At 37.6% G+C, this 24,199-nt stretch overlaps 1 protein-coding gene across 5 annotated transcripts in view; it reads right to left on the reverse strand.

Annotated features, from left to right (window-relative positions):
* Positions 1-23,872, reverse strand: part of LOC134631543 (multiple C2 and transmembrane domain-containing protein 2-like) — a 47,784-nt gene extending 23,912 nt beyond the window's left edge. For 3 of the 5 annotated variants that reach the window (XR_010094413.1, XM_063479997.1, XM_063479974.1), the window contains exons 1-9: positions 23,750-23,872; positions 14,040-14,601; positions 9,268-9,315; positions 8,198-8,315; positions 5,201-5,343; positions 4,771-4,847; positions 2,541-2,655; positions 2,343-2,375; positions 633-803 (exon numbers count right to left, since the gene is read on the reverse strand). Coding sequence is in view for 4 of the 5 variants with exons in the window: in XM_063479997.1 (XP_063336067.1) it covers positions 633-803; positions 2,343-2,375; positions 2,541-2,655; positions 4,771-4,847; positions 5,201-5,343; positions 8,198-8,315; positions 9,268-9,315; positions 14,040-14,552 (1,218 nt within the window). In the remaining variant the exon portion in view is untranslated. Of the gene's footprint in view, positions 1-632; positions 804-2,342; positions 2,376-2,540; positions 2,656-4,770; positions 4,848-5,200; positions 5,344-8,197; positions 8,316-9,267; positions 9,316-14,039; positions 14,602-17,355; positions 17,444-23,749 lie in introns of all 5 variants that reach the window. The other 2 variants (XM_063479982.1, XM_063480006.1) reach the window with 2 other exon arrangements.
* Positions 23,873-24,199: the final 327 nt, after the last annotated feature.

The raw sequence follows: 24,199 nt of genomic DNA on the forward strand, positions 1-24,199 counted from the left end.
TTAAAATGTATCTTCAAACAAGAACAAAGAATAACTAACCCCATGTATCTTTCAGAAAAAGATTACTAAGGCTTAACATCCACATCTAGTCATATTTTAAATGATTATTTGAGCAAATGATTTCCTTAAGTTGAAAACAGAATAGACTTAAATTTAAGTACAAATAATGCAGCTTGTTAGCATTATTTAGCTTGAAAATTCACTTTTCAAATTTCATTTGATATTCTGGGTTTTAAATTAAGAAATAAGAAAGTGTCCAAGCCAAAGTAACTCGTGTCATCATCAGGGGGCATTTTATCCAGAGCAAAGAGCAATATATAACAGTTGGAGTGTTACCTGAAACTAACATCAGATTGATTTATTTTCTTTTAGTTCTACAGGCACACCTATCGAGAATAACGTGGAATACTCACCCCCCAAAAAAGAGCAAAATGAAGAGAACAACAACTAAATAAATGAATAAATACAATATAAGTCACTGTGAATACTGGAAATCAGTTGAGGTTAGGCTAACATAAAACATCTACACACTTTAAATTACAAAAGGGAAAAAGGAACAGGATTAGGAATCACAAAGACACATTAGGAAGAGGAAAAAATTAAGAGCAACAGTCTTCTGTTGAGGTATATACCTTGCTTTTGTATCGCTGCTCTCCCAGTTTGAAGAGAACGGAGAACTGACCTGCCTGACTGTCCACCGGCAGCTTCTTACCCTCAACCAGAGTCACCAACAAAACAGATGTCCACAGCTGACTCTTCTTCAGCTCTTCTGACAAACTAATAGGCTGAGAATTCTTTCCAGCCTGCAAAAGTAGGGATACAAAAAAAAATTAAATGAGAGGAATGAGAGGTAATGCTTTAAATTTAAAAAATAAATAAATACATTCAATTTCAGCTTTTTTTTAAGGATACAAAAAAAATTATATTTAAAAAAAATCAAAATTCAGTTTCCTGCAGTTCCAACACCACCATGTTTGAGACATTATAACAATTGTCCATGGAAGACAGGTAAATGAAACAATAAGAAAATGAAACATTCTCAGAGATTAGGTAAAGCCTCCACGTATAATTGGAATCATGTTTTAAGATAATTAGTTGAGTTTATATAGAGACAAAGTGTACCCCTGAGATAACTTTAAGCCAGATTCAATCACTACAGATCAAGCCAACTTTGTAATGACACATGCAGAAAACGCTTTTTTAATTAACAGCTGCACAGCATGCAGTTGGCAGACTACAAGAAGAATTTGAAGCACATGCACACAGTAGGTACATCTGTTCAACAATGAAAACAACTTCAAACTTATAGGCATGCAGACACAGTCAAAAGCTTTTCTAACTAATCCTGAGAATGTGCAATGTTGCCACATGTATAACTGTCTAATCTTGCGTAGCATTGCTTCATGCAGTACATAGAATGGACCTGCAGACAATAGCGAGGCAGACAAAAAAAAAAAAAAAAAAAAGCATGCATTCCCCAACTTAACTCTGTGAGTCAAATACCTCATCAGTGAGCAGGCAGAACACAACAGTCGGACTTGTTACTGGGAAATGCTGGTAAGCATCTCTGCTTTTTTTATGATAATGGTCAAAGGTGATCACAGGATTTTTTTTTTTTTTTTTACTTGGAACAATCCTATGGTTATCATCATAGGATAATAAGGTGCCATAATAAGTGTGACCTTGTTATGGGACTTCCACTATAGCCTGTCAGGTCTGGGCTAAAAATAAGAATTTCGGTTTATTTAATTTTGAATGCATATGTTGTACATTGTACATTGTCGCTTTCACTCAAACTCTATATTCATTTTAGCTGGTCTGCTGCTATCAAGTTAACTGGGATCAGGAATCTTCTGTATTTGGGATCCTTTTATAATTATCACTGAATATATTGAAACAATTAATTTACCCTGATTTGTATATAGGTTAGTACCAAATAGGAATATGTCCAGTCAGTTAATTAAGGAAACACTGACTAATAACTACTGAAAGAGTTTAGTCTTCAAACCACTGAGTACATCTGTTAAATTTCTTCAAGATACTGCACCCTGATTTGTGAAATAAAATGATTTGCTGCCCTCTTGTGGAATCAAGTGAGGCACAGGTAACTGCCAAAACTAAAGGATCTACTGTCAGAATTTTTTTTACATTACCTTTTGTTACCAATTTGAGCTGAATTAGAAAAAAATCATGAAACCTGAACATGGTGTAAAAAAAATTCATCAGACCAATGGGCCTCATTTGTTTTTCTCCTTTTTATATTTGGCAGATATCTGTATAATACTGATTAGAATGAAGGGTCCATAAAGTCTTTCCTATGTGTTCCAGCCACCATGCCTTACCCTACTACTTCGTGTTCGTTTTTGGTGCCATTTCTGCCGCCAGGAGCATGCATTTTAGGTGCAAAACAAAATGACACTAGTTAGTAGGCTTTACACAGAAACAGAGACACAAACACAGACATATGATAAATGCAATGCACGACAAGTCTGCCTTCTGCTTGAAAGCATGGAGCAAATACATGAGGGAGCTTGATATACATTGCTTCTTTTGCTGTCTCCATTTCTGAGTGACAGACTCAAGTCCACCAATACGACGCCCATGTCCTCCTCCAGGCTGTTTGGATCATCCAGGCGCAAAGACATCTCATTGACCCTGAAAACAAAGCGGGTTCTTGATGAGAGATGGGCAGTCATGTGCCATCGAGCATGCCTTTGAAATTATTCAGAACAAGCACCACAGGATGTAAAAATATAAGCATCAGATCACTGAGGAGATGAACTAGAGAAAATGTATTCTATGCAATAATTGTCAATAATTGTCAAAAATTATGTTTAAAAGATATGCAGAGCACAACTGCATTAAATACTAAGGCTTAGAGCAATATGATACCACAACAATACAATTAATTTTACTTCTTCATGTTTAAATTGCTGACAAAGGACAAGAGAGGTGTTTAATTAACACTGGGGTAACGCAAAGGTCTCAGGTCAAATTAACACTTGTACTGGCAAGCCGAGCTACACGAGGGCACAGGCTGAACTCATTGCAGCTTTGTCTTAGATGCACCTGGACTCAGTTACTCACTGTAAGGCCATAAACATAAGTGGGAGTGGTTGTGTGTGCACAAACTGGTATAGAACTGAGCTAGAGAGAATAACGAGGCATTTGATAACTTGGTGACAATTTCTTGGTGGTTACTTTCATTAAGGTAATTTATTTCAGGTTCAAAGAGGAGTGTAGAAATGTGGAAAAGCACCCACACTATAATCCCAAACTGTTCCCACATTACAGACACACTACACATTCTAAAAATAAATTCTACAGTAAAAGCAGCCACTGCAATGTTAATAATTAATGGGCAAATGCTTTGAAAGTAAAGTTCAACACTCATAAGCTAAATGCAGCTGCGTTGCCAAACCCATAAATGGGTTGAGCCAATGCAGTGCCTGGAAATAGTTTATTTCACATACTGAAGTAAAGTAAGTATTGAACACGTCACCAATTTTATAAGTAGATATCTTTCTAAAGGTGCTATTGAAATGAAATTCTCAACAGATTCTCAATAACCTGAAATTTATTTAAGACTTTAAACAAAAGCCTTTGTTGGTGACGACAGCTTTAAGACGCCTCCTGTATGGAGAAACTAGTTACATCCATCCTCAGATGTGATTTTGGCTCATTCATCCACACAAACAGCCTTCAAATCCTGAAGGTTCTCTGGGCCCCTTCTGTAAACTTTGAGCTTTAGTTCTTTCAACAAATTTTCAGTTGGATTCAGGTCAGGAGACTGGCAGGGCCATTCTTGCAGCTGTATTTTCTTTCTCTGAAACCAACTGAAAGTTTCCATGTCTGTGCGTTTGGGATCATTGTCTTGCTGAAACGTTCACCCTCATTTCTTCTTCATCATCCTGGTAGATTTAACAGATTTTTAATTAAGAATGTTTCTGTACATTTTTCCATTCATCCTTCCTTCAATTACATGAAGCGTTCCAGTGCCGTATGCTGAAAACAGCCCCACACCATGATGTTCTCACCTTCAAACTTTACTGCTGGTATGTTTACAGCCTTGTCTAAATGTTGATCAGTAAACTTTAAACATGCTTCAACATATGTTTTCTTCAGAAATGGAGGTAATGAGCGTGCATACAGGTCATGGTGGTTACTTATAGTTTTCTTTCAATTGTACCTGTTGATTTGAAGTCTTTCTGCAGCTCTCCACAAGTGCTCCTTGGCTCTTGAACAACTCTTCTGATATTTATTTTCACTTCTGTATGAAATCTTGCTGGCAGCATCATTTCACCATAATGGCCACAGTTTATGGTGAAATGATGTTCTTTGCACTTCCGCATTATGGTCCCAACTGTGCTCATTGGAACCTTCGGTAGTTTACAAATTCTTTTGCAATCAATCCCATCAGTATGTTTCGCAAAACAAGGTTGCAAAGGTTTTTGAGCTGGTGTCACGACTTTCCATGCCTCCTTCAGGTGTTCAATACTTTTTCCCTGTGTCATTTCTCATTAAAAACACATCATTTATGGACATCTATGGTTTGATTTCTTTGCTTGTGTGGATTAGATGCATTTTTGCCAACATCTAGTGAGAATTTCATTGCATAGTACCTTTAGAAATATATTCACTGAGAAAACTGGTGATGTGTTCAATATTATTTTTCCAATTTTATTATTCCAGGATCACTATAATTTACATGCTACACCTCAACAGAGCTCTGTCCAGCTGCTTCAAGCACTTCCACATCACCATACTCACTTGTCCATCTCCAGATCACTCAGAAGGACACTTGCAGCGCCCATAAAGTCATCAGTTGTAAGGTCACGGTCATACACCTGTATATCAAAAATCAACAGTCTGTTAACACAAGACAGTTCGTGTAAGGAGAACTGTGCTGACTGTCCTACAGCAGTATCCTTGAAAACTCATACAGAGTGATACCAGCCGTTTTGTTGGATTTAGAAAGGTGCACAGACACTAATCATACATTGATTTTAATAACACTTTGACAAAGAAAATGTCATCCTAACTACATAACGAAGGACAGAAAACATGCACTGACATGGACATTTCCACAGCAGACAATGACTCTCACTGTTAAAGTTGCTCATTAAAACTTTCACATTCATTATTTCCCACACTGCTGACATGACAATTATTAAACTGACCATTAAAAAAAAAAAGTTACCTTGATGTAAAGCTTCTGATTCAGATCCTTAATGGGCAAAGTGAAGGACTCATTCCATACAGGGTTGAGGTTTTTATAAACCACTTTACTTTTGTAGAATGTTTTTCCATCCAATTTGAATTTGACGTAGGGGTCGCTGGTACCTGAGAATGAATATTGCAAACCAGTAAATAGAAAACAAACAAACAAATAAACAAACAAACATACTTTTTGGAATGACATCATCAGGGCCCTGTAATATGAAGCAAGACAGATATAAGTAGGGTATTTATTCATTATCTTGATTCACTTAAACTAAAATCAGCCATCGGCTTAGTCACACATAGCTTTTAATAACACACCAAATTAACCCAGGGTTTCCCAGTCAGGCTATGAGAACATTCACACAAAGGGGTGGAATCATGCACTGTTAGCAGAGTGGCTGATTTTACAAAGGAGCACAAAATTATGACCCCAGACATATACGGAGATCTTAAACACATAATACAGACTGAAAGCAACACATGTGCTGCAGAGAAATCTGCAATGTGAGAGCAAAAGCACTCTATAGTAATTTAGTATTAAAATCTCTGTATAAGTATGTGAGAACTGTGTGAGTACTTGTTTTGGTCAATAAGACTGAAAAATGCCAACCAAATCAATAAAGTTTAACCTATTTGAAGGCAGGAAGAAAAGCAAGCAAAGAATGCTGACTGTGGAAGTTAACAGACTTATGACTATCACAAAACTATAATTCATCTAAAATTCTTTTTATTAATAATCCTCACAAAAGTAAAGATAAAGAAAAAAAAGACCCTCCTGATATCTGCACATACGAGCCTGACTGATTTTCCAGGAACGGTGACACTATTTTCAGAGAACTGGTCAGTAACTGGGGATTTTTTCCCTTAATGATCTTTGATCTTGAACCTAACCTGCTCCGTGTATGTTAGGTCTGCAGCCTAGGTTAGCATGGCAACACGCCTAAATAAGAAGTTACCTGGATAAACCCAAATCCTGCTATGTAGCCCCAGAATATAAAATTACTTTTTCCTTGTGAATATTAAACATGCTGCAGGCCATGTAGCCTATGCCACAGCTGTTACCTCTGAGTGAAATAAAGTCCATAATGTTTAATAAACTAAAATGACACGATCTTACTTAGTAACATTATAATGTGAGTTGTAGGACATGTTATTTCAGAACACAAAGCATGATTATAGCTACTTCTCTTTTCCATCTTTCAAAAGCAGCGTTGTCATCATGACTGTCTTTAATAAATACTTGAAAACTTGACATTTGCATACTTCTAATTAACACTGTCGCTATTGTTTTTCAACTTCTATGTAAATGTACCGGTTTGCACTATTACGTAGAAGGTCTGACCTGCTCTGTGTGATCTCTCATTTTTGTATGGAGGATGTGGTCCCAACCGATGTAACCACAACTTCCTGAAACAATAGCCAATCACATTTCAGCTTCCTGTGTGAAAACTAACTGCAACTGAAAACATCACTTTTGCAGGTTTTGTGCGAGTTTCTTTTAAACACTCTAACATATATAGGCAGGCCCAAAGATTAACACTACAAATTCCACATGGAGTCACTTTTGAAACTTCTAAATCTCACTTTCTGTTGCTGTTCTGTATCATTTTCACTTCAGACTAAAGGAAGTAGGAGGTGTATCTTTTGAATAGTCTCTCAATCAACCAGGTGAGGGCAGCAGTCTACCAAACACAGCTGTGATCATAGCTTAAATTTCACGAGGAGCTTAGACTGCTCTGCTTCATTACACTACATGAGCTTGCCCGATTCTTTATGGTGTTGCTATTAGAATAGGCTTTATAGACCCTTCAAACAACAAGTCATTAGCAAAACAGCTGCCACCGCATGCTACGACTGCTGCATGTATAATCTGATCAAAAAGAAAAAAATAAAAGCTTGTTGCACCATGTGGTCTTAACAATGTGGTGAAACCAAATCCGCTTGCCTCTTGATCATCCTCTTTATTTTCCATCTTATCTTTACCAACAGTCTGGTTGTGTCAACATGCAGGCACACTCAAGAGGAAAATATAATCCAAGAGTGAAAGGCTTTCTGTATTGAATGCTGGGTGTGGCTCAGACAGGTTCTAAACCGCTGCAAGGAATCCTGCTCGTGTTGCTACAAGAGCTTCACAGCTAACCTGACACTCAGCTGTCTTTCGTGTCCCTGGAGTCAATAACACTGCGTGTAATCAAAACAGACATTCCTGGTTGTCCTTATCAAGTCAAGGCCAAACACACGAGTCAACACTGACACATACAGGGGGAAAAAAAGCGACTATGAGGAATGGCGGAGGGTTTCGTTTTTGGTTTTTTTCCCTTTTGTAGGCTCAAGCATCTGTCCACGCTTACGGGAATTATAATTCATAAAGTTTAAGAGATTTAGCAAGTCAACTCAGATACGTTTCTCAGTATGAGAAGACGACAAAGCAATAACAATAGTAACACTTACTCATTGGCACAGGCATACACAAGAAAATACGTGATGCATGATGACATTGTAAGATCTAGTCAGAATTAAGCCACAGTTTCAGAAAAAAAAGAAGTAGGCGTGTAGCTCTAAGGTATAAACATACACCAACAGGTAACTGCATCTTTGCTTTTAGAGCGCATTGAACTTTCAAGTAAGGTAATCATATGCAGAGGAAAATTTGGGGAAGTTAAAATGATGAAGCTCTAGTCAGACAATGATCCTCGGGTGGGAGGGTAAAGGGATTTTGTTTTATCAGTTGAATAGGATTCCACTGCCACACTTCTCATTTTCCACTGTGCTGAAGTATTACTTGCTTCTGCACTGATCCTGTTTCCTGGATGATAATCAGCATCACAGCGGTGCCTGTTGATCTTCTGTTTTTCTCAGACTGTGTATTTTAATGCTAGTGTTGCTGTACATCACTGAAGCCATTTTAGCATGCAATACACAATAATCTGGAACAAAAAGCTGAGTTGTAGTAGTGCTGATATGAGCTCCTTACCACAGCGGTCCCTGATGACCAAGTTGTGTCCTTCCTTTAAGTTAACGGTGAGCAGGTAGGACCTCTGGGAATCTCTGGCACTCTCAGACATGTTCACAGCCTCATTGTCCATCTCATACTGAACAGAAAAACAAGATTATTACTTTACTACTAGTAGTATTACCAAAGTGCCCCATCTACTTCCGCACAAACTGGGCAGCTTTTTAATCAGGAAGTATCTGATCAGAAACAGTTTTTTGCCTTTATTATGGGTCGCTGCACCATTAATATTTAAACTTCAAATTTATTACCAGTAATGCTATTAACCACAGTATAATAGCTCCACCCCTATTTATGTGAAGAATAACTTGGAAATGTTTGAATTTTTAATCTTTAACAACAAAATGATCACAGGACTTCTTTCATTTTACTTTCATGCACTGATTTCAAGTCAGACTGTTGTTCACGTGAATTTGACGAGACTCGAATACAGCTTTCCTAATTCTTTACTGTTTGGGTTGTATTATTTTCGCCACATTTATACAACTCTAATTAAAAAAACAAAAAAACAAAACAAAGTATAGTCACTTACAGGTTTTAAGAGATTGTATTCTGTGCAGTTTTATGCTTCTCGTCTAGGCAGTGGATTATTTAATCACTATTAAGCCTCTCCAGCAAGCCATGTATCTTTCACCGAATAAACCCCAGTACCCTGGAATCACCCCAGCCCAGCTTCCTAACCCTGACCGGCTACAAAAGATGGACAACACACACTGGATGCTGAACCACAAATAGCCTACTGTTCAATCTCATTCTAAACAGAGCACAATAATCTGGAATTAAACCTTGATATAAGCACGCGTCGGTCAAAGACCCACACTGCTGTTGGCATGGCATAATACTGAAAACCACCAGCATAGACACATGAAAGGGACAATGTGTTGCAAAATTCTTCAACCACAAAGATGCAACTTAGGATAAAACTGTCAGACGCAACCCTTTTCTGATGTCGTGGCTAAAGCTGATTTGCATATTAACCAGTCAACAACAAAAATCATCTTACAAACTACAAATTAGACAGTAGCACTTACATTTTGGTGGTCCCCTTCCTTTATGTGACCGCTGTAATCGTTATCATACTGCAGAGACAAAGATAAATATTGTTTTAAACCATGTGACATATGACAAAGACTTTCAAAACATGTAAAATTCCTGTTGATGAAAAAGCTTCACTCAGCTAAAGCTAAAGGCTCAGAACTGCCCTCTCCTTGGTATTTCTACCACCAGCACAAATCCTCTGAGCATTTATTAAAAATTCCTGTGTCCTGGGGACTGAACAGAGGTAACCCAAAAAACATCTACTAGGCAATTTCCACTTTTTTCCCTAATTTGCTTCTATTCTTTGGGTTTCAGAGTAACTGCAAACACTGTAAGTGTTTACCTAACATAAGGTATTTTGCCATACATACCACTCCTTTCTTTATGAATTCAAATATAGATTGCTGTATTCAGACGTATTCATTATAGTTTCTATACAATTAAAGATAATCTCCCAGAGTTTTTTTGTAAGACTATTTATACAGCTATGAGGAAGTGTTCAGTTGACAACAACAGTTACACAATGCGAGATGACAAGAATTAAAATAAAAAGCACTTTACTATTCTTGATATTCTTTGATGTGGTTTTAAAACCACCCTGGGGGCCCTGAGAAAACAAACTGTTAGTTTTCACACTGTGCATTGTTGCTTTCACCAAATTCAAAACAGTTTTTTTGACTGATCTGAAACCTCAGTGAAGACAAAAATAAGATGACTAAGAAAGACAGCTGGTCTCTCATTTCTTCTATTTTTCTTATATCAGTTTTCTTACATCAGATCCTGATCCTGATACAGGTAGACCTTAGCTGTTGATCATATCCAGGTTGCGGCAAAACCCACCTCTGGTAAAACTTAATGCAAATCCATTTATAACCAGCAGACATAGAAATAAATGTGCTAGTTGAAATATGGGCTTTGTAATATGCTAATATCAGCACGTATCAGCTTGCGCTTAATCAGCATTCAAGGCTGCATTAGCCTTGAATGCTTAATAGCAATCAAAATGTAAAGCCAGTTGAGGTTTAAACACAAAAAAGCACAAATTTCTTAATGTTTCTTATGTGCTGTTATTCATTTACGCTTACACCTGACTCAGATCTCAATCAGCCAGTTGTTTTGTTGTGGTCTATCAACCAGGTGTTGCAAAAAGGGAGGCTGCAGAGCACCCTCTGATGGACAAACTATGCAACAGCCACTCTCATAATGTAGTTGAAGGGTGTTTCTTCCATCTCAATTAATTCCATCTTGAATTAATCAGTTAATAATCAGTTATTATAAATTCTTCACACAACAGACCACCAAATGGCTAATATCAGCAGATAATATCTGCCTGCTGAGAAAATGGTCAGGTTCTAAAAATCAGCATCCTGTGCTGCAAACTACAAAGCGTAAAGATTCGAAATCAAAATCCCACTGGAGGAAACTACAAATATCACCTCAGTTAATCAGATAAATATAAAGAGCATCTATAAAAAACAAAAAACAAAACACAACACTGATATGTTACTACAACACCAACAGGAAGCTGAAACATTTTAATGGGTGATGATTTTTTAGGTCATTTCCTGTTACTTACTTAAAAGTTTCACAACATGTTAATAAAACATTATTCAAAGATTACCATACCAAACTGCAACTTCTTTTTATTATTACTTCTACAAGAGTCATTCATTTAGCTTGTGTAGCAAACACGCCTGTCAAAGCTGTGAAAAGAGGCTATGACTTCCTAGTTGTCTGGGTTGTCCTCTGCATGTCAACAAGAACTACAGCATTAATCTGCTTGCACATTGGTGTCCACTTTGCATGACAAAGAAAATAAAGCCAAGGCTACGCCCAATGTTATTGTTTAAATGAAAATTAAACTTTTTGAATTTCAAGTCAGCTTGCATTTGTGCATCATGTCACTAAAGCATGCAATCTACACAAAACCTGTCGAAAGTCATTCTAACCATGATCTGACAAACAAAGCCTGCCCTTGATTACAAGAAGAATGCAAAGCCTGACATGTTCATTTTGCTGTAAAGGGTTATCTTCAATACATACAATGTTATTTACAGATCACTGTTATGCTAGAAATGTGAGTAGCAGCTGTACTTGAGAGAAGTAGATCAAAAATCCACCTCCGGGTCATTTTAACAGAGAATGGAATGAGGAAGGAGATGAGGTTTACAACTGATTCTATCTGACACCAGGTGCCAGATGTATAAGTGACATTTTTAATTGGCAATAAAAACAGCCAATAGTCTCCTTCTGTAGTGTTTATCCTGATTATAATTACACATCTGAGATAAAACACATAATAAAGCTACAGTAATATATATTAACTAACATCAATCCAAATCATTAAAATCATTCACTTCAGTTGGTGGTATTATAACAAAGTGGAAGTGCCTGGGAACAACAGCATTTCAGCCACAAACTGGTAGACTACATAAAATCTCAGAGCCGGGTCAGCAAATGTTGAGGAACACACTGTGCCAACTTTCTGCAGAGTCTATCGCTACAGACCTCCAAACCTCATGTGGCCTTCAGATTAGCTCAAGAACACTGCACAGAGAGCTTTATGGAATAAGTTTCCATGGCCAAGCAGCTGCATCCAAGCCTTACATCTAGAAGTGCAATGCAATGCAAAGCACTGGATGCTGTGGAGCAAAGACTCAGTGCAGAAGTGTTCTGTAGTGTGACAACTTACATGTTTGTCACACGTTTGTCGGTTGCCAGTACAACAGTACTTGACTGCAATGTGCCAGGTGTAAAGGTTGGTGGAGGGGGTATCTGGTCTTTAGGTCTGACGTCATTAGCTGTGTTTGGGCCCAAACTATGCTGCAGGTCCCCAAGTCAAACGATCACTGCAGCATCACTGAGAGTTGAATAACTGTCTAAATTTTTTCATCTGTAATAAAATGATCAGTGTTGCTGCTCTACCAGGTGTTAAAATTAAGTTTAACATCCAGGCATCCATGAAAACATAATTTATGAAATTTAACAGAGTTAGAAGTTAGCAGGGAGTTAGCTCGCTAGTTTCCATCTAATATAATATACCATATTCTGACTGAGGGATTTCTGAAACAAATTAAGACGTACAGCTCTGTTATTACTTCCGACATAAATTAAGCCAGGAAAGTAAACAGCAGTGAGGTTTTGTAGGGTTACTGAAGTTTGGCTAGCTGGTATATAATGTGATTACTAGCGACACAGCTACGTTAGCATAATATAAACAGTGAAGCTGGAGGATGAATGCTAACGTTTTTCCACTTGATAAAAGTTAACGTGAGGGTTCCTGGTGGTTAGGAACAAATGCAATTGCATGGCAGGATGTAAACGGACCAAACTACAGTCAGGAGAACAACTGAGATAATCCATCCACAATATGAGGTTAGTCATTAATATACTGCCTGGGCTGTAGTTACAGCGTAAGGTTTTAAAAACTGAGCTTTAAAATGATTAGCGGTAATAAAAACCCAGATGCCAACAGTTATCACTGACTGTTTTTAGGGGCTTGTTGAGATTTAATAGAACAAGATGCAAAGCATTAAAACATGTTAAAAACACAACAGCCTTCTTAAATGCAGAGTAGTTTGGGCCCGGAAGCAGGATTCATCACATCATCACAAGACCGGATTATGGTGTATGTTTGTTTTGAGCAGGCGATTCTCACAAGAAGGCAACAGCAAGGAGAATTTCAGGGTTTCCAATGCTTTCATACATATTTCAGGATATCAGTTTGAGGTCTTGTTGGTAGAGTTGAGACCACATCTGAGGAGGCACAAAAGTCATTGCAAGGAGACCACTGACCCGGAGTTTAGCTGGGATAAAATTGTGTATTCGGTACTGGTGTGCCAATTTTGCCCTGTGAAACTACACGGTTGGTGTAAATGAGTCCAAGTTCAAAAAATATTTTAAAATGAACACACAAAATATTCGCTTAGATTTTACGCAGTGTGTAAAGGTCTCAGTCTGAGAAAGATTTATAACTTGAACAAATTTAACTTCTATCAATTATGGCAAATCTCTTTAATATGAAATCATTGGAGCAATAAACAGGAACGTGTAGCAAGATGCGTAGTTCATACCACAAAATACACTTATTTACACTTGTCCCAAGAGATTGATTCTTCACAAAGGTTTAAAAATTTGTACTAAAAAGCAAGCAAACAAAAACGTTTAATGTGGAAGACAATTTATAAAGCCTGCTGTGTCTAATATAACCTCCGGGGTTTTGAAGAGATGCCATCCTAAAATAATTGGTTAAATCTAATCGATCTTGTCTCTTAACTTCAAGAAAGAAAAAAAACAAAACAACAAACAATAGTTTTAAATGTGACTCTGTTTGGCACTCACAGCCTACATCCTTGTCATTTTAACAAAGACGTTAATCCACCAGAAGCAGTGTTTGCACAGTTCTACTGTAGACTATTGATTTTGGATGGACCTCGATTTGCAACCATATCCAGCTCTTCCAAGTTAAACTTTGCAAGTCAAGAGTAAATACACCTGATACCTCAACCCCGCCAATGTACAACATGTTTTTTTTACTGTGTGTTGCAGAGGAAAAAAAATGCTGACTTGTCAGTTAATTTTGGTGCCAAAGTATTAGATATAACAGGAACTACTAAGTCAAAATATGAGTTAATATTTAAAATAAAAATGCAAGTCGTCAGTGCTAGTGTCCCAGAAGGTTCAATCTTTATATGAAACATTATATGAATATTCCGTATGTGGAGATGCCCAATCTGCTAGGTTATTTCAAAAGTATTTTCTTTACCTGCGAGCTGTCCAGGGAATCATCCACAGCCGCACTGTCTGGAGTGTAAACAGTCATCATCTCTGGTAGTGCAAGTTCCTCGGGCTCCATGCCTCGTCCAGGTTGGTATGTCTCCCGGGAAGATGTCTCTTCTCCACAAAGACTGTTGAATGATTCCTGGGAAGAAGAACGGTTTTTGCAGTTTGTAGGCACGCTCAGTCTGTTTTCACTCCTCCCTAGTCTTCCACTACCTGCTCTAAGGTTTACACTCCTCCCACCTCCTACAGGACCTGTAGGAGGCCTGACAAGCGGTGTGGAAGGATCGCTATAACTGGGACTGTTGTACTGCTGAAAAGGCACTCTGGAGGAGACGTGGGGGTAATCCTGCTTCACGTTCCTTACGTCAGGAACGGAGGAGCTCATCCGATTGTGATCAAGCTGGACAGCCAACTTGTTTAAGGGTTCTTTGCCCCGCTTGAAGTGTGGCAACATCTTCTGCCGGAGATGCTGCATCATGCCTGGCTTCTTCTCCATGATGGATGCAAGGTTCAGTCTGTGTCTAAGATTTGGACATCACTGGCAGCTATTGTGAAAAGAGAAAATGAGAGAAGTCAGTCATTGAAACATATCTGTAGCTAAGCTCAAACTGCATTTAATACATTTCATCAACTACAGGAACAGGGCAGCAACTGTACAAATAATCACAAGGATTAAAACACATTAAAGAACAAAATGCACAGTGAATTATTGTAATCATTTCTATAAACATTTGGTGGTGATCTTTAATGTCAAATATTCCGTAAAGACAATGATGGGCATGATAAGGATCATATATAAACTGGCATATTTTACTTAAGAAGGGAATAAAAGACCAAAGAAGGAATAAGGATATTTAGATATACACACATTAGTGCTTTTCTATCAGATGCCTTTAGTACCATAAAATATGCTTATAATGGTGACCCAGAAATTAAACAACCTGCAGCAACTACATAACAGAGGAGGAAGCTAGAACAACTGCAATTAATAATGCAAACTCACGTGTACACTCCAATATAATGTTGACAAAGAGGAGCTTTTTAACACAGAAATTTAGTCTACTCAAATGCTGTGAGTTACAAATAATGTTAATATGTTTTCTTTTAGTCATGGGTGCAGAGACAAGGCACTGCATCTAACAAAAACACATGCAAATAGACACAATATGAAGGATCATACATGTTTCCAGGGGAACACTAAAAGTGATGGACGTGGTTGGTGCTTTAACCTTGTTGATTACTTTCAGAATTGGCAATATCAAAACTTAGTTAATCAGGAACATCTTTTTTTTGCACCTTATTAACAATAAAATAAATAGAGACTCCATTAGTAGTCTTTATACTGCAGGTACAGTTAATTCTTGGAGATCTATGTTTACTCTAGACATAACGACAAATATGTGCAGTGGCATGAATGGTGAATGTGAAAACTTGCATACAAGGAAGCTCCTACTCAAACTCTGCTGTCCAGTAGTAATCTTCGCTATCTTGAGTCAACATGACAACACTTTTGTTCTCCTTGAAAATATTTCTGTGTATTCAAAGGAGTTTTTGTTTTCTTTCTGGGGTTTTTTAAATGTGCAACTCACTCTGCTTGTGCAGTGCGTTTCGGTGTCTGGTTATCACTACATAACACTTTTTTCTGTTGCGTTTGATGTTTTTTTCCTGCTTCCTCTCTTGGGATTTCTTCTGCAGAAATCCGATTACAGATGGGATCATTAGGCTGGTATAGGTAAACCCACTGTGTAGGCCTTCACACAGAGCTCTTACACCATCTCTAACCATTCTTTCTTTTTCCTATTATTAAAATTTAGTGGCTTGGCTTGTCTTTCATTTGTTTTCTGCTCACAATACAAACCCATATATCTCACTCATCCATTCGTCACCACAGTCACAGAAATTTCTATTCCTCACACCACATCCTCATTATCTTTTGTCTTTATCTTTATCTTTGCAGCTAGACCTAGACTAGCATACTTTTATGTGAGGCTGTCGGTGCAGTTCTAACCAATTACTACTGTAAAGACAGCTGTAATTACAGAGTAAAGGCAGTTAGAAAGAGAAAAGGGCACATGTGCAATGTGGTTACTCATTTTTTTGTTCTCTGTACTTTCCCCTCATAAGATAGAGCTTGTGTTTTGGACATCTTCTACCTTAACTATTGAGCTTTATGAGCAGAAAATCTAGCAAAACACCCCTCCACCACTGTAGTAACAATACCTTTATGACTTGTGTTCATTTTGCTTACTTCTTTAATTTACTTCATTCATGCATTTATCTATTCATCGTTTCATTTATTGTGTTGATTTAATTTCCATACCCTCTTGGCTCCCCATTCTAACAATACATTATAAGCAGGTGCACAGAAACATAGTTAGGCACACACACACACACACACACACACACACACACACACCAAAGAACTTATTTGTTTGCCTCGTCCTGTCTACATGTCATATTCTACGTGACTTATCGACTTATATTTTCAGATATCTGTCTGTTATTTCATTTAAGGAAAATTATAACATTATATTATAACAATACATTAGGGAAAAAAGAAAGAAGAAGAAAATTAAAAAGAAATCATTAAATCATGCAAAGTCGGTGCTGACTGGCTAACGTTGTGCCTGTAAAATGATTGTCATGAGCTCACTTTCACTGGCCAGGTCTCTCTGCTATCAGGAAAGAATCTCTTGGGAAATTGAAAGGTCAAAAGACAAAACCTTAACAACACACAAGTCTTTGAACGGAAAGCAGGCATACTTTTTGTGGTGTGCAATTACCAGTAAATTTAGAATTTTGCCACTCCCTTATTCAGCCTCATGAAAACAATCTAGCCATTAGAGTCACTGCAGAAAAAAAAGTAGAAAAAACTGTTTACAGATGTAGGTTAATATTGCATGTCAAGATTTTTTTAAATGCTTCTCAGAATAAAAGGAGGTGGACAAAGATAATTTCAACTATAAATAAAGCCCCATCTATCAAATTCAGACCTCTAACTGAAGATGACGAAAGAAACCTCAACTATTCTCACGAGGAAGGAGACTATTCTGGCAGCTTTACATTACAGCTTGTCTGTATATCTTTTGGAGGTCCGACTGCAGCTACTACATTGTTTTTTAATAGCTTGTTCCTGTATGTGTGAGTCATTGGCCAATCATTTACAGGTTAACCACTGCAAACTTACAGCTTTTATGAAGAAACAAAGACAGGGAAGACAAAGCCCAGAATGCATACTGTGATGTGTCATTCATGCTTAAGCTCTAAATGATCAATTAAACATAAAAAAACAGCATTACCTGCCCTTTGCTTCTGACAAAACCTGATAATCCTCTTAGCAGCTTCTCACTTTGTATTGTCATCAACTGCGGCCAACGACCTGTCATGCTATCAGCAGGTAAAGGGAAGTGTAGGGTGAGAGGCGGAGATGGGAGACGTCATATTATTATGGACGATGTAATCTCAGGCATCAACAGCAAAGCAAAACATATTCATGGAACATTCAGTAATACAAGTTGTTAAATAACATAAGAGGTTATCATTTCCACAAGAATATTTCCTACTGGTTAGCTGAAGTTGTTTCTCCAGGTATTAGACCACAACAACTCATTGTTATTGTTTGTCACCTGCCTGGCTATGAGAAAATTGAACCAGAAAAGCATGAGTCCCTGATGGCAGCTTGACAGCAGCTGGAATGTATATCTGCCATCTTTCCTCTAACAAATTTGCATGTGTGCGTCTCAAGTGTCTGTCAAAAGTCTGCCAGAGGCATCCCCTTGCCTTATGTTCAGCAACACGTATATCACTGAGTGTGTATCTGTTTACTCAACACCAGTGGGTGTATGTTCTCCTCAACTTAGATTATCAGCTTTATTTCCTACAGTGCAGGAAATAATTATGTGATCCCCTGCTGAATTTATGTTATGTTCACTTGCAAAGAATTAAACACGCTCTCATTTTTATGGTAGTTTAACTTTAGAAAGAGAGATAATCAACTAAAAATACTTCTCCCAAAAAAACACATTACATAAAAGTTGATTTGCATGTCACTGATAATGACTAAGTATTAGATCCCCAAGCAAAACATGGCTTAGTACTTGGTGGAAAAGCCCTTGTTGGCAAGCACAGCGGTAAGACTGCTCTCGATGCTGGTCACCAGGTTTGCACCCATCTCAGGAAGGATTTTGACCACTCCTCTTTACAAAAACTCTCTCAATCTTTAAGGTTTCTTGTCTGCCACTTAGCAACTCTCTCCACAGATTTTCACAGCTAGGCCACTGCAATGACCTTAATTTTCTTCTTTAGCCTCTCCTTTATTGCCATGGTATGTTTTGGGTCATCGTCAGGCTGGAAGACCCACCAACAATAGATCTTCAGTATTCTGGCTGAATCCAATATTTTACAGTACATGGCCCAGTCCATTTGCCCCTCAGTGCAGTTAAAGTTGTCATGAAGCCTTAGTAGAAAATTAGGCCAAAAGCATAATACTCTTTGGGTCTTTGATCTTGCCCGTTGTGCTGGATAGGTTGGAATGGAAGAAATTGAGTCTGTAGACACATAACTAATTGCTATCAGGAGTATCTGGAACTACAGTAATTGACTGATTAATTGTAATCTGTGTGTCACATGGGCACACACTAGCAAGCACCTGAAGGGACCATATAATGTAAGATTATACCCTGCTTTATATTGCACAATAGGAAATCCAAAGTTCAAGCAAAGCAGTAAATGAGAAGTGTTTGAAATACATAAAACTGTATTTATCTAATGATAGTCACAGCAAGTTTCATGACCCTTGAAGCAAGGTGGTTTTTCATTTGATTAATTTATACTGCTAAAGGCATTGTCACCCTTGACTGTAGTTTGAAGTCTTTGCTTTAGCTACAGTTAAACTTAGCTGTGAGCTCCAGAAACCCACTGTGAACTAACTCAGTCATTTCAATCTTTTAAGGACAAAATACACAATATGTCAGTTTCGTGTTTACAGCTTGCTTCCACTGCCCTCAGGGACCAAAGTTGGGATTATCAGGTCTGATTATCGTCCAAATTTCCCGTTTTTGGCCACAGAATGGCACGTAGCAGGAAACAGTCCATTTCAGACACGGCATTACTAGTAGAAATACTCCATTTGGTGAGGGTGCTGCCTGTACAGAATATGAGGAAGGTAGATCACATTAAGGCCACTCACTGTGGTAACTTTCCAGTAAATTCACATCATATGGACTTTTCAATCCACTTTTTCAATTCAATTGACATTTTGAATTCACTACATGTATGAAGATTTTTTTTAAATCATAACTTTAAATATGGTACTAAAAATTACAGATGGTCATCTTTCAAAAAACAGGAACCTGGAATCATATATGTTCCATTACTGCTTTATTGGTCATCACAGACCAACCGATTAACGTGCATGACTGCCAACAGGGCTGATAGCCTGCATCCCTTTCACGTCACTGCATTTTATTGGCAGGATGTTTCACTACAAAGCCTAAGTTAAAATATCAGCTAATTTCAGGATCAAACTTCATTGCGAGCAAAATTATTAAGGGAATCAAAGGCCATTTCAAGAGCTTGATGGGCTTAAAAGAGTAATGGGAGAAAAAGACCAAAGTAACCATGTGTGCAGAACATTGCAATGTAGGGCACTGATCATGTGATTTGACTAGAAAATGGTGTTAGTGTAACTTAGGGCATGAATTAAGTATAGTTTCAAAAACACAACAACTCCAATTCCAAATAAGATGGGATGATATGTAAAATAAAAATAAAACAGAATGCAATGATTTACACAAACCCACTTTTTTCAAATTCACAACAGAATACAAACATGTCAAATGTTTAAACAGTGAAAATGCAGGAAGAGAAAATTAAAAAAAAATAGTTTTATACTTGAGTTTGACAGCAGCTAACAATCTCCAGAGAGTTATCTCTGTAAACATCTTTTTTGTTATACTTGTCCCAACTTTTTTTGAGGTTATATATTGTTGCCATCAAATTCAAAATCACCTTAGCTTTAATAAAAACTGTATGGTTTCTCAGGTTAAACATGTAATAAATTTCAGTGTCCCAACTTTTTGGAATTGGAGCTGTAAAGAACCCCCAAAAAAGCTATAATCGTGTGACTGAGACAAGAAAGCAGGTATCAATCAACAGAGCAGGATACGACATAGCTTTCAACTGACAGTCCAGCCACTGTTACCACCGGAAAACAGCAAATCATTAGAAATTAAAAAAAAAAAAAAAAAAGATGAGGCCCACTTTTCCATTGGGAAGAATAGACTCTGATGAAAGGCAAGATGGTTCATCAGAATAGGGGGGATTTTTGTACTATGAAAAGTTTCTCAGAAGACTATTGAAGACATTTTCTTACATTTCACTCTGCAGGAGCCAGAAGGCTGGTTGGTTGTATGGGCTAAAATACATGTATGTATAACTAAAGTAAGGCTAACGGCATGATGCAAAAAACTAAGGCTTGGTCCTGAATCAATATGCCCTTCCTAAAAAAAATAAATAAATAAAAAGATATTGTATAATGTACGATTGTACTGTACTTTAAAGTTCCTAATTTGTGCAGTATAAAGTTCCAACAAAGTAGTAAATGAGAAGTGGCTGAAATACATAAACCATTATTTACCTCATGACAGTCACAGTAAGTATCATGACCTTTGAAGTAAGGTAGGTTTTTTTATTTGATTAATTTATACAGTATGGGCACTGTCACTGTTGACTGTAGTTTGAAGACCTGATGTCTCATTGATAATTAGCTGCAGATCACATCAGCTGTGAGCTCTAAAAACCAACTTGGGAGGGGGGGGGGGGGGGTCCTGTTCCCCCACCATCAGAAACATACTGGTCAATTCTGCAGTCATTGTGCCCTTGATTAATGCTCTGGCAACCCACTAATCCTTCTTTACACATTAGATGGGGCTTACAAAAAGGAGATTTATTTATTTATTTACTTAAAAAAAGTCTAATCAGAGAATTGGAAAATAATTGTGTCCCAATCAGGAAATTGGAGGACACACCTGCATGCAAAAAAAAAAAAAAAAAGTCTAGCAAGCACTTTAAGGCACCATAAATTTATACTACACAAATAAGGAACTCCAAAGTTCAAGCAAAGTATGCGAAGTGGCTGAAATACATAAACCATTATTTACCTAATGATAGTCACAGTAAGGTGTCATTTTTTTAATTTCACTAGTTTTTTTATGCTTAAACATGCAAATTCAGTAGTTATCTTATTGTGTATTCATTTGCATGAATTTCCAACAGAAAAAGTATAGCAAATTAAACGCCTAAATGCACATTTTGAACATTTTCTTTTCACTATCCTAAAATGTTAAAGAACAAGTACATGGGAAAAAAACCCCACTCTTTCTGCATGCCATGTCTCACCAAGTTCAAGCTTGAATTGCCTATCCTTGCACAGCACATCATTAGAGCCAGAACAGTCAGGGTCCACATGAAGGCTTTTGCACGAAGCCAGCTCAGTTCAAGGACATGCTGAGGCTAACTGTCCATCATACAGATAAACATGTCCCAAAACCTTCCCCACCAGCCTCCTTTTAAGTCACTTTTCTAACTATATTAGATAGCTAGACATTCAGCAAGATTGCTTAAAAAACAGTTCTAGATCGCAATAAACAGGAAATAAACAGGCAATGGTTTAAAGTCACAGTGTTAAACAAACCTGAAAGTGGGTACATGTACGTGCAAGCATTTTTTACTGTCCATGCAAAAACCCTTTGCAATAAGACTAACACCAAGGTGTGTATGAAAATCATCCTTTGATACTAGTACGTACTAGAAAGGCATCCTGTCTGATTGGCATGATTTCTTATACATAAGGGATCACTCAGTGTTATTACAAAAGCTAAAGCAAGCTCACACATGCATCAGTGGTTGCAAGAAATTCATGCACAACTGCACACAGTGCATTCTGTCTCCCATTTCAAAATGAGGACACCGCTGTTTGAAGGAAAAAAAGACAGATTTTATGAAAAGCCCGACAGTACACAAATAACTGATGATGTTGTTTTATAATGATCCCGGGTTAATCCGTTGTTAAACATTAAAGTACTCTGGCTGAATGGGTCTTCTAAATATTAGAGATGTAGAGATCTGACCAGGCAATGATTTACTGAAGCAGATAAACAATAAAGGCTTCTGTCGATTTTGAAATGTGCTGCAAGCAAGTTCTTATCCTGAAAGCAGGCTCCTTAGAAATTACAGGAAATTCATTCTCTCTCATTTTTTAAATATTTATCATGTACAGACCTCTGACAAAATAAAGGAAATAATCTGTTACGCTGTAGGGGTAATTTTTTGGCAAGGTTTTGATCCACCTCTCCCATAAGAGCTGAAGCCTAAACACAAACCAAATTTCTGACTAATTAACATTATCCTGAGGAAATAATTCAATTCCCCCACTCCACAACACAACTCAATGAATGGTTTGGGGAGTATGACATGGGGAGATCAGATCGTCAGATCTCAATCCATTTTAGCACCTGTGGGAAATTTTGTACTAAGAAGACAGTGAAGACACTGTATAGACAGTGTTCATCACAAATACTAGATAGACTTTGGAATAAAGTTGCTCAGTCTTTAAAGAAGAGATCCAGAGACTTGGAACACTAAACCTGCACTAAACCTCTTCCTGCAGAATGTGGTGCCCCTTAGCAAGACACTTCGGTTTCCCTTAATTTACCACCCCCATTCTCTCTGTGTGTATACATTCTAAAGTACTGATGCAAGTTACAAAAGGTCACATCCATCAATGCTCTTTGAAGCCTCTAATGTTTTTTTCTTCCCTTCAGCTGATGTATTGTGTTGAGTAACTGCATCACGGAGCTCTCTTGCTGAACAAGACAAGCTATTTCCTGAAACGAGTCTGTTTCACAGTTTGTGGTTCCTATGCTTTAATATGAGGCAAGACAGTGACTACAGAAAACACAGAAAAAACGACAAAAAAAACAAAAACATTTACAGATTCAGTAGACTACATTTCAGACATATAATAGTCAACATAAAAGCTGAAAGCTTAAGTATCGTTTCTATGTATACTAAGCATAAAGATGTATGTCGGTCTACAGCAGTAAGCAGAAGCATGTTGCCGGTATGAACCTAGTAACTTTTCGACATTCAATCAGCGTTGGTAAAATGTGATCAATAACAGTATTCTTCATATACTGCATTTTATATGTAAGCCTTTACCATGTAGCTCCATGCAAGACACTATGTAACCATCCGTGTCACCCTGACAACATGAGGCTTCGTCCAGCAGCGTCTTGCAGGAGCACTCTGAGGTGACCATGATTCATTAAAAGTACCACTTAAACCATTTCTTCCTTGATATCAATGCCGAACTGATGAAAATGTTTTCTCTCTATTACAAATCATTTAAAACGTAATGTAACAACATGTTCCAATCCGTGAGTAAGAACAAACATTTAATTGTCAGATGCTTGAAGGGACTTCTCTGTTACCCTTCTTTAAAGACTCATAAATTAAAGATTCCCACGTGGCAAACTGACAGCTCAAAGGTGACTTCTCATCTGACCACCAGGAGTAATGTTGCCGGGTAGGAAGAAGGCTCACCTGACTAGCCGCACCTCGAAGACCCCAGCAGGTAACTTTCTGCTTCACGCCAGGAAAAGAGAATAAAAGAAAAAACAAAGTCATATTTACCTTTTTTTTTTCCCTGCCCGCTGCTGGAAACCTCCAAGGTATTTATCCTTATTTAACTCATTTCAGTTAAACGGTGTGGCTGGAATTACAAAACAGCAACAGTTGTACACATCGATTGCAATTTCTGGCTCTAACACACTTCCTCCTCCTCCTCTCCCTTTTAGCATCAAATATCAGCTATGACACAACAAAGCGGCTTATGGGCTTTTCAAAATAAAAGCTCTTCCGAGGACCGCGTGCACTGTCCATCTGCACATTAAAGGAGAATGAAATACATAACCTGAAAAAAATAATACATGGGTATTTTGAAACATATTTTTACAGAGGTTATCTGCATTTCTGTAAGTTGGTTGCAACGTGTAGGCTATGTATGTCTTTTTTCTTTTCTTCTTTTTTAAAGACAGATCTTTGGTCTTTTTTATGAACTCAGTATTTTAACAAATATAATTA

The sequence above is a fragment of the Pelmatolapia mariae genome, linkage group LG1, assembly GCF_036321145.2.
Source record: "Pelmatolapia mariae isolate MD_Pm_ZW linkage group LG1, Pm_UMD_F_2, whole genome shotgun sequence".
Lineage (NCBI taxonomy): Eukaryota > Metazoa > Chordata > Actinopteri > Cichliformes > Cichlidae > Pelmatolapia > Pelmatolapia mariae.